At 36.1% G+C, this 11,484-nt stretch overlaps 1 protein-coding gene across 2 annotated transcripts in view; it reads left to right on the top strand.

Moving 5' to 3' along the window:
• The first annotated feature begins 7,768 nt into the window (after positions 1 to 7,768).
• Positions 7,769 to 11,484, top strand: part of LOC129763375 (SCY1-like protein 2) — a 186,251-nt gene continuing 182,535 nt past the window's right edge. Inside the window, exons 1-4 of one of the 2 annotated variants that reach the window (XM_055762378.1) lie at positions 7,769 to 7,972; positions 8,031 to 8,636; positions 8,743 to 8,897; positions 8,953 to 9,625. In XM_055762378.1, coding sequence (XP_055618353.1) covers positions 7,855 to 7,972; positions 8,031 to 8,636; positions 8,743 to 8,897; positions 8,953 to 9,625 — 1,552 coding nt within the window. In that variant the 5' untranslated portion in view covers positions 7,769 to 7,854. Of the gene's footprint in view, positions 7,973 to 8,030; positions 8,637 to 8,688; positions 8,898 to 8,952; positions 9,626 to 11,484 lie in introns of both variants that reach the window. The other variant, XM_055762377.1, reaches the window with a different exon arrangement.

Here is an 11,484-nt window from a genome sequence, read left to right as displayed (position 1 = left end):
GTGCATAATTATACGATTTAATGTTTGCTGGGTAGAGCCTCTCATTTTTCAGAAACCTGTGAAATATTGTTATATCCAAAAAGTCTGCAACAAAAATAAAACATTGATGGGTCTGAGCCTAGGGGCAAGGACGGGATCTTGACATAGGCCTGTGTTTGTGTGTAGTAATTGCATTTGAATTGATTTTTTTTATTGTTCAAAATTTGTATTTTTTTCTATTTGGATACACCAAATGGAAGCCCTGAAACTGAACTTGTATCCTTTACGGATTAGATGAGATAACGTGGTAGAATCCAAAACCACATTCTATTCAATAATGTGCACATCATCATTTATCATTTTTAAACACAAGTCTAAATAGTTAAGATCTTCATAAATATAAGCCTAATCCAAGTAAATCTATGACTACAAAAATGTGTTAAGGATAATAATAGCATTTACTCCTTCGTTGTCACGTTACCATTATTTGTAGGGGGTTGTAATAACATTATGGCCAGGTGATGTATATTGAGTATCCTATTGGGTGCTCTCTTGGGAAGTTCGTGTAGTTGCTGTAGTGAACTGATCTCAGTGGATGCTGAGTTCTGCTTAAGTATAGAAAAGGGAAAGGAGAATGGGCAAGTGCATTTGAGCTTCTAAGGAAGACATATATAGAGAACATAATATTACGATCGCGACTACTCAAGATGTTATAATCTGATATGCGTGAGTGTACCCTTTCGAATTTCTGAATCATCAGCCAGTTAAATTCATTTATTGTATTTTTTACGTAACCAAACAACATGCTCGATATTATGAAATCCTTGACCACAATCACATAAATTGTTAGTAGCAAGACCTACACGATAAAGACGTTAATTGAGCCCGAATTGATTGAACTTTGAGGATAATAGAGTAAAACTATCTTCCAAGATTATACTTTCATTGATTCTGCCAACAATAAATGCCTGTTTGTTCGAAAATGGAGAATAGCTTGTGATACGCCCGACTCACATTGTGAGCTAACGCCCGAATGTAGCAGTCGGGGAGGAAAGCGAGTGGTTAGTGCAATCGAAAAAACATAACCATTTTAATAGTCAAATTGTTTTGCTATATTTGTTTATTTCAAGCAATAAAATACTGGATAAATTTCCTGTTTAATGGTATATAACACAATATATGTCACAATAACGATTTTGAGTATTATGCGTTTGAAAACACTTAATGAATCATTATATTTTTTGTAGAGTGAACCCCCTATATAAAAATCAAAGACATAGCCCCATGTCAAAAGTATTTTACAGATATGTCTGTAAATTTACAAACATATATGTAAATCTGGCATCTCTGGTGGTCTGAGAATTTATTGCAAGAAATCGCTTGAAAAAATGCATGAATTTGCTTGAAAATGAAGTGGATTGAGTCCGCACCACTTAGTTTATTAGTCGTGACCAGAGCTTGGAAATATTGAGCTTGTTAAGCAACATTGAAAATATATTTTTATCAGTGTAACGCGTTTATTTTGCTTGCCGATGCTACTGTCATTCATTCGACGGCAAACAAATTTACAACTGTGTTCATTCATATTCATTCTGTGCTCTCTGAGCTTTCCTTAAAGCTCGAGTCATGAGAATTCATTCACATTTATTCATTGCCATTGAACTGTCAGGAATGTTGTGACTGTTCATTTTCAATATCCTGATATGTGTGTGATTTTCTCATTGAGTCCAAACCCGTTATCAGATAAGTGAATGTGTTGTTAATATATGTTACATGTAATATATATTAGTCATATTAATTATCAATTGATTTGCTTATTCAGTTGTTTTTGAAGTTCCCGAAAGGGCAACGCAAATCGGTGGCGCAAGCGGAAATACCAACAAAAGAGCAAGATCTGCATGCACACTCACAGTTAAGGGTTGCTTAGGCTTGGACGGCGAGGGGGCATTCTGCAGAATCGATCCAAGCAGCGAATGCAAACTGTGTCAGCCAAAGCTGGATGTTGGCTTTTGAAGCATTTCTGACAAGTGGATTTGGAACTGCATATTCACTATGTAAAATGAAAGCAATTTAACTGAGACGGAAACCTTGCATGCTTGAACAATTCAATTTATTGTCACTATTATGAGCATTCTGTACTTTCTTATCTTCCTCAACGAATTTCTCCGTTTCGTCAGTGTCCGAGAACGATGCTGAAAGTGAATGAACTGGTATGTTAATGTCAATGAATGACAAAACTAGGGATATTTTGTTTTGCTCACATTCCGTGAACGCAGAACAGAACGAAAAACAGAATGAAAAAAACTGGATGAATCAACTGTGAGTGGCTTGCTGTGATTGTGAGGTTTGGCGTTGGTTCATTTTCGGTATCCCGAATGCAATGGTATAATGATCGAATGTGGCCGGAAATTCAGCTGAAAAGATTGATGTGATACAGATATTTCCAAGCACTGGTCGTGACACCAACCGAAACCAATAGTTTTAAGTTGTGTTTGTATTGTCGGAGTAGTCGACGCCTTCTCTGTTATCGCATCGAAAGGGGGATGGCTCGGTGTATGAATTGGAAACGAACCTTAGTGGAAAAATACCAGGGAACCTGAATAGGGTCGAGAGCTTCAATAGGTTGAAAGAATTTCAAAAGACGAGCAAAGAATTTAAAAAGGAAAGAAAAGCGTTGAGAGGAGGAAATTAGCGAGGATCCGGGAGTCTTCGCGAAGATTTGGAACAGCACGGAGGCAGTTGTTATCGCTGCTGAAACTTTAAAAGAATCCCGCCACCTAAAAGGGATCCGGTTATCCGTGCTCGTGAGCTAGCATAGCAATTTTGCTAGGCTCTTAAAAAGTGGTTCCAGAACCGTGTGTGAAAAAATTACAAGCCGTCTCAACTCTCTGGCCGACTAGTGTCGCCGGCCATCGTCACATCCGGCCGTGCGACGTGAGAAATAAGTTTGATCCCCCATCGTCGTGTGACCGTCCCTGAGTCCTGCCGAAGCCGTCCCGTTCCCGCCATCGCCTGTTCCAGCCCTCGAAGAAGAACCGGAAGTCGACCAACGCAGTGAACGGCCGCAACGAAACCGGTGAGCTCGAGCCATAAAAAAAAACCGAAATTTGTAATAAAACAAAAAAAATACATGTATAAAAATCAATTTATTTTTTAAGCGTGAATTGTGTGGCCATCCAAACCGCGGTGTCCTTTGTTTGTTAGGTTTTACGTAGCAAGTCTTGTTTTCCGCCGACGATAAAAAGTGTTATAATTGTGCTTTTCCACCATTTTGTTCCGTGTTCCGCGTCGCGAGTTATTGTTCGAAGTTTCCCCAGAGATCCCTCAACAGACGACCCAAGCTGCGTCGAAAGAACCAGCTAAATCAAGTAAAAACTATCAAACTAGAGCACAAATTTGAACAAATGTTGATAAGAGTTTTCGAGCAATTCTTGATGTTTATTGCGTGATTTTGTTACTGTATAAGTTGTTTGAAACAATGGTTTAGTGTAATGATTTAATTTTGGTTTTTTTTTTCGTTTGTGAATAACATACAAGTATGACAAATATAAATTGCATGTATATGATGCGCCTAGTCAGCCCATACATGCAAACGTGGAGGCGATATACATACATCCCAGCAAAATAAATCGTATAATTATCGTTTATATAACATCATATACCCCATATACATGAATATGACCTCCAATTTCGTATGCATATGCCAGTTATACACATCATACAAGTAATGTGTCTTGGATGTATGTATATCGCCTTCAATTTTAGATTTTTTACGATTCAATGTTTGCTGGACAGGCCTGAAGGCAGTTTTTAATTGTTAAAATATGAATGAAATTTTTGGCCTTATGTTATTTGATTACTTGAAACATGTAGTACTGAACTTTTTTTAAAGGTTTCTATATAAATTTTGCGATATTTCCACTAAAACACCGCTCATACCAAACATTTATATCCCTAAAAGTCAATTGATTAAATCCTATTTGTACAAACACAAATGTTTGTAAAGGTTCTATATACATACAAAAATGGTGATTCCCGGGGCTGAACATTTTACTTTAACATTTCCGCCCATTTTTTTATACCAGTGATGAATGGTATAGTCGAGTGATAACAGACCTATTAGGTTATTTGATATTGCCTAATATCCTGTAAGGTAAGTTACCTCTAACTCGACATCTAGTTAGTTGGACAGACCTGTAATTGGACATTTTCTTCTCTAATTGGATATTTTTGTAAGCATCGAGTTTAGGACCCATATTATGACCCCAGATTGAAAGTCGCCACCAGACGTCGACACCGTATCACTGTCATCGTGAATGTCCAATTACAGGTCACAATCACTTCTAACGTGACACTGAATAGTGCCTCCGTTTGTTGAATTAGAGGTAATTTAATGTATATGCTATTTGGGCGCATCATATATCACCCAAAATATCGGATATTCTATGCTCTATATACGATAGTCATACGATTTAATGTTTGCTGGGATGGCATTGCTTGGCAGCTTGGTTTGTCAAGTTCATAATCTTATGTTTTGAGTTAAATGCAACTGAATGACGAAGTTGAACTAATTTATTTTCGTCACTATGTATATCAAAACGCAAAAGACCGGCAAACAGATCATCTTTCGTTCTTATAAGTTAAAAATAAAAAAGCAACATTAACTTTCAGTTTTCTTGAAACCGGAAATATTCGGACCTAAAAATATTTTTTAATGTAATATTCCAAACATACATGTACAGTAATTTACATTTAATGCGACATGCCGAGTGTCGCATTGGAGGCGATTTTGACCTGTAATTGGACTTTTCCGATGAGAGTGGTACAGTGTCGACGTCTGGTGGCGACTTTCAAACTCGATGTTTACAAAAATGTCCAATTAGCAAAATGTCGTATTAAATGACAAAAATCTATATTTACAAAAATTTATAATAGTTATTATAATTATCACGAACATTTTCCGCTATACACCCCCTTTCACCAGAAAAGTAGAAACATTTGCACACAAGGAAGAATCGCACCCCCCTCTCCCCGTCAGAAATCATATTCATTTAATTTCTTCATATAAATTCGGTTCATTCTGCACCCCTAACATCGTGCACCCGGAGGCTATCCGCCCCCTCCCGATGCGACTGGCTCTACTACGCAGATTATACGATTTGATGTTTGCTGGGCAGTAATGTCGTGAATACTGTTGTGAGTAGAGATGTGCCATCCGCTCATGAGCTGTTCATTCGAATCGCTTCATCATAGTGAGCGGATTCGGATCGGCTCGCAATCAAAAAAACGCAGCTCATCAGCTCATTACGGAGCTGGAGCTGATGAGCTGTTGAGCTGAAGAGCTGTTGAGCTGTTGAGCTGTTGAGCTGCTGAGCTGTTAAGCTGTTGAGCTGCATAGCTGTGGAGCGCAAAAGCTGCAGAGAGTGTGAATTGCGAGACGCGAAAGGATTTTTCGTCTCCCGCGCTTCATGGCATGACGTCAGTTTGTTTTCGTGTATCCCTCTTCGTACTTTAGCTTTAGCAGAGATGCCAGATAGGAAAAAAGGTTTTTGTTTTGAAGATGGGCAATTCAATCGTTCGTTACTTCATTAAATTTTTCTTATATGGCCAAATAAAATAATACACATTATTATATGCTTGTAAATAAATTTAATATATTACATTGTTATTTAAACATTACTGTGGAAACACATACATTTATTTCCGCGTGCTGAATCAAAACAATTAAGAAAACCACCCGGCATAAATGTTGATGATTGATGGTCGGTCTGACTGGTCCTTTTGTTACCTTTGTGATCGCGAATAATTATTTCTCGTTGTACCTATTAGTGGATTTATTTTTATATCCTCGGATGCAAAAAAAAAATCTCGATGGTTTTTTTTTCAAAAAACGTTGTCTCGGCCAATATTCCTGGAGGCATTCATTTTGGCTACTGCTGGTTTTTCTGTTGTTTAAGTTCAGCATATCCTAAGCATCTTCTATGTTGGATTTCAGCATTAGGTATTTGTTGTATATTATATTATTAGAATTCATATCAGTTTTAGTTTTTGTACAATTACGAATTAAATTCGTTTATTTTTTGCTTTCCGTCTATTAAAAAAATGCACACTATGCAATGTCCCATGGTGATTACGTTTCATATGCAATTGTGTGGACAACTGCAAAATTCAACTGAGCTGAAGAGCTGTTCCAAATGAGCAGCTCACTTGTATGAGCTGAACGGCTCTGAGCCGCTCACCACGATGAGCTGATTTGCCCATCTCTAGTTGTGAGTTTGTTGCTTATGATGCGAACATAAATAACAATATAATACAGTAACTTACTCAGTGTCTCATTGGAGACGGTTTTGGCCTGTAATTGGACCTTGACGATGTGAATGGTACAGTGTCTATGTCTGATGGCAACTTTTAATGTGGGGACATAATTTGGGCCCCGAATTCAATGTTTACAAAAATGTCCAATAAGAGATACAAATATCCAAATCATGGTCCGTCCAATTATCTAAATGTCGCATTAAATGTAACTTACTGTATATGTGAACTATATTTATTCCCAGCTGTTTTGAGGCATCTCGCACAAATCGACAATATCATTCAGTTGTCAGTGCAAGTCGGTGCAATTTTTTGAGTGTAAAGCCGTACACTGTTTGCCCGGAGGTCAAATATTTGATATTTTTTGACAGATAAGGTTTGATTTGATATTTCTACAAACACTATTTTGTTTGCCACTCTTTAATTTTCAACAGTAGTAAACAATATCGAACATCAAACATGGAAAAAATCAACTGAAATATTCAAGGTAACCTAACCACAAATGTCGGTACATACCGACAGGTTCGAAGAACAGACTGAAAAAATATTTTAGACATCCAATAATTGAATATTTGCTTGTCGTGTTTTGTGTAGAAAATATTTGAACAGTACACGTTGACCAAATTTTATCTGTCAAAAAGAGTCAAATATTTGGCTTCGTGTATGAGCACCCTAAGAAAAGTTCACTGTTAACATAAAAGCTTCGAACTTACACTCTAGTATAGAAATGAAAGATGTAGTCTGACGTCAAAATTATTTTCACATATTTTTTTTTATTAATTCGTTTATTTTTACAGGCTCAATTACATAAGTTTAAAGGAGCCGAATTCTTAAATATATTTTTAAAAACTATATATATATATATATATATATATATATATATATATATATATATATATATATATATATATATATATATATATATATATATATATATACATATATATATATATATATATATATATATATATATATATATATATATATATATATATATATATATATATATATATATATATATATATATATATATATATATATATATATATATATATATAAACAATTTTCTTAAATCTATGGTTAGTAATGTGAGAAACTGATTACTTGCGGTGAGCTCGAGATTAGAAGGGTGACAATTTCACGTAAAATGTCTTGGAAAAAAATGTCATTAAAATTTTCTGCATATTTCAATACTTCCCCTTCCCCTACACCATGACTTGTTCGCGCTGACATAAGGGTGATCACAACAAACGCGAGCTGGCTCCTCTCTCAGATTTATACCGTTTCCCCTCGCGCACTTATCAACGACACAGTCACACCTTTAGTATATATATATATATATATATATATATATATATATATATATATATATATATATATATATATATATATCTTGGTCGCGGTACCGTATTGTATTTATCGTGAAAATGAAGACATATATTTAAATCTGGCATCTCTGTTTCCATCTGCTAGCTTTGTTTATGAATCAACCAGTGAAAATTGGCTGCACAAACGTTTTGGGGACAATCTAAATTTATTTGATTTGATTTAATCAACTTTGTTATGGATGTTATCAATAAATTTTACTCGTCTGTAACACAGACGGTGTCTTCTGTTCTACCAGGAAATCCAGTTATGAGGGAATATGATGTAACTGATCATATTGCAAGCGCTGGTAGATGTAAGAATGGGCACAAATGGGAATTTATTAAATATTAATTGTTTGAAACAAATTCTAGCTTGTATGTGGAAAATTTACTCCGGATTCAAAAAATCTACTCGACAAGAGGCTTCGATTTTTGTTTTGGACAAGAAACAATTTGAAAAGTTTTCGAAGGAAGACAAAGAAGAAATGTTTAATATTGTAAGAAGCGGAATTATCCATCTCACGAAAATACGTCATCCTCAAGTGCTTACAGTTCAATATCCCTTAGAGGAAAGCCGGGAGAGTTTTGCTTTTGCTTCGGAACCAGTCTATGCAAGTCTCGCAAATATACTAGGGGACACCACAAACGTTCCTCCTTCTGCGACAAAGCAATTGATCAGGCATAATTTGCATGAAGTTGAGATCAAATATGGTTTACTACACCTTTTTCAAGGAATTCAATTCATTCATAAAACAGCGAAATTAGTACATAGAAATATCAATCCGTACAGCGTCGTGCTAAACTCAAATGGAGTATGGAAAATATTTGGATTTGATTACAGTCAAGATAACCAGGAGATACTCCGCTATGACATCAATCCTCATCAAAGTATTCTCACATACCCATGCTTGGAATATACGGCACCTGAATGCGTACTAAATAATCAAGTCTCAATCAGTGCAGATTACTACTCATTAGGTTTTTTGATTTGATTTGTAATAGACAGTTATTAATTTTGATTTTTCTTCAGGTATACTCATATGTGCGATATATACGAATAAATGCTATCCGTTCAAAACCATAGATATGGGAATGCCTACATTTAAAGCTTTTCTAATGACAATGCGGGAATTAGAAAACACCGTATTATTGGAAGTACCAGCGGAAATCAGGGAATCTGTTAAAAGCTTATTGACAGCCAACCCATCGTTGCGACAGGATGTGATTCAATTCTCTAAGGTATATTTTTGTTTCGTAACCAATCAGAGCAAAAAAATATTTTTTTTTATTTCAGTCAATTTATTTTGATGATATTTGTGTGAAAAGCCTCAGTTTTCTTGAGACACTTTTCCAAAGAGACAATCAGGAGAAAGCCAAGTTTTTCAGAGCCTTTACTCGGATTATTGATCAACTACCTCATCATGTGAATCTGCTTATGGTATTGCCATGCCTTTTCAAGGAATTTGTGAACCCAACGATGATACCATTCGTTTTACCAAATGTGTTTCTCATCGCGAAGATATGCACACAGGCGGAGTTTGACAAGTTTGTGTTCATGCAATTGAAACCCATCATGACCATCCAAGAACCAATACAAATTCTACTGATTTTCATGCAGAATATGGAGCTTTTACTGAAACTAACTCCTACTAGTGATGTGACTTTGCATGTTCTACCACTGGTGTACAATGCACTCGAATCTAATTCCAAACAAATTCAAGAATTATGTCTGGCAATCATTCCTTCGTTCGCCAAACTGGTGAATCATACTACAATGCAAAATTGTGTTTTGACGCGCATAAAAAAATTGTGTGCAGATACATCTCACAACTCTGTTCGTGTGAATTGTTTATTGTGCATCGGTCAGCTTCTTCCATATTTAGATAAATGGACAGTTCTAGATGACATCCTGTCATTTCTCCCAACCATAACTGCTCGCGAACCGGCGGTCATAATGGCGATAATAGGTATGTACGTTATTTCAATTTCTTAATATTTTTCCAAGTTTCGATTCTGGTTTTTACTTGGTGGCGTCCTTCCTGCTTCACACGATGTTTTCGCTTTTGGTCCAAATGAGAGAGTGGTTTATTTGGTTTGTGGTTTGGTTTGGTTTTGATTATAGAGATTTTAAACTTTTTCAGTTCATTCATCTCTAGCCTTGAGAAAGGCCATTGGAAAAATTTACTCCTGCACTACACCCTCATTGCCTTGAGAAAGGCACTCGATCCCTCGTTGTTCAGCTCGCCCAGCTGTTGTCCGGTCGGTGTCCACAAAAAGAATGATGAGGTTTATTCAGGTTAAAGTTCGCTCTTTTATACATCAACTAGCTGACTCGGCAAACTTAGTCCTGCCCAAAAATCATTTTTCGTTATGACATTCACGTTTTCTTACTAAGCGCACGTTCATGGGTCCAATCGCAGAACTGTCTACTCTAATCTACTCTTTATAATCACTATTTACTATAAAATTCCAGGTACTTCTACGAAAACTCGTCTATCGGATTATTTTCAGACACAATTCTCGTTCATATTTTTAACCACTTACAAATAACTTTTTTTCGTTACATGGAATAAATGTTTAATACAGAAAATATGATCGAATGAAGGACAATTCCTTCCTAGAGTTTTGCTCTTATCAACACATTCGGCGATCCATTATTATTGACGTGGGACCACTTCTAACCGGAGTATATGGGGGTGAAATGAAAACCTAAACAAAAAACACGCAAGAAAAATTTAAAGATTCCGAATGCTTATAACTCGAACATTTTTTAATAAATCGGGAAGATATTTGCATCAATTGATAGCAAATATTTGTACGCGTCTATCACAATCAATAAAATGTTATTTTCCATGAGATCCAAAATCAATGTGAGGAAATACAAACAGAATATGTTGCATCTGGAGGCGATCTGGCGTAGTGGTAACATCCATACCTCTCATCACGAGTTCAATTCTCACTCCCGACATTCTTCCAAAAATGGAAGTAAAAGTGACGAACCAGCCGAAATGTGTTGAAAGTCACTATAAAAAGAGAAGAAAAAAATATGTTGCATCGAGAGTAATAGATGCATACATTGTCCGTTCTGTGTTTTTATTATCAACTAGCTCACTCGGCGAACTTCGTCCCGCCCAAAATTATTGTTTTGATCTGAATTTTTTAGAACAAATTTCTAAACTTTTTTTCATCATAACAAAGGGACCTTTCCTTCTTCGAATTTTGCGATTAGCAATGACAACGACGATGTTGAATTAAAGAGGCTTTAAACTTTCCAGTTCATTCGCTTCTAGCCTTGAGAAAGGCCTTTGGTTTTTTTCTTCATTCTACTCTTCGCGCTTGAATCCTCTACTCTCGTTTCTGGTAAAATATGTATATAGTGTAATAATCCTATATCATATGCTGGAAGTAATATTAGTAATGGGAGGCATATTTGGTCACCTGGTGATAGGAAAAAGTAATCATATAAAGTATGCTGAAAGAATATAAATAGAATAATAATGTGTAATCTAGGAAGCTGAAAGTGAATTACATAGGCATAACTTGTGTGCCATCCACGAAACAAAAAATCGATGTAGAAAGATAGAAACAAAAGAGTGGGAGCCTTTATTTAAAGATTCATACTGAAGTGTGTGTGTGTGTGTGTGTGTGGAGTTCTTCATAGACACCCAGTCGCCATGTTGACTGGGTAGTGTGAGATTCTTACTCACTAAAACCACCTCCTATGCGGGGAGGCAGTGCTCACGCACTCATTTCATTGGGCTGGTCTTTTCTCCATTTGCGTTGAAGTTCTGACATTATCAGCGTAATCGCTTTTGTTACTGCATTC

The sequence above is a fragment of the Toxorhynchites rutilus genome, chromosome 1 (genome assembly GCF_029784135.1).
Source record: "Toxorhynchites rutilus septentrionalis strain SRP chromosome 1, ASM2978413v1, whole genome shotgun sequence".
NCBI classification, from domain to species: Eukaryota; Metazoa; Arthropoda; class Insecta; order Diptera; family Culicidae; genus Toxorhynchites; species Toxorhynchites rutilus.
Note: the sequence above shows the minus strand (reverse complement) of the source record. Positions and strands in the feature narration are given on the sequence as shown.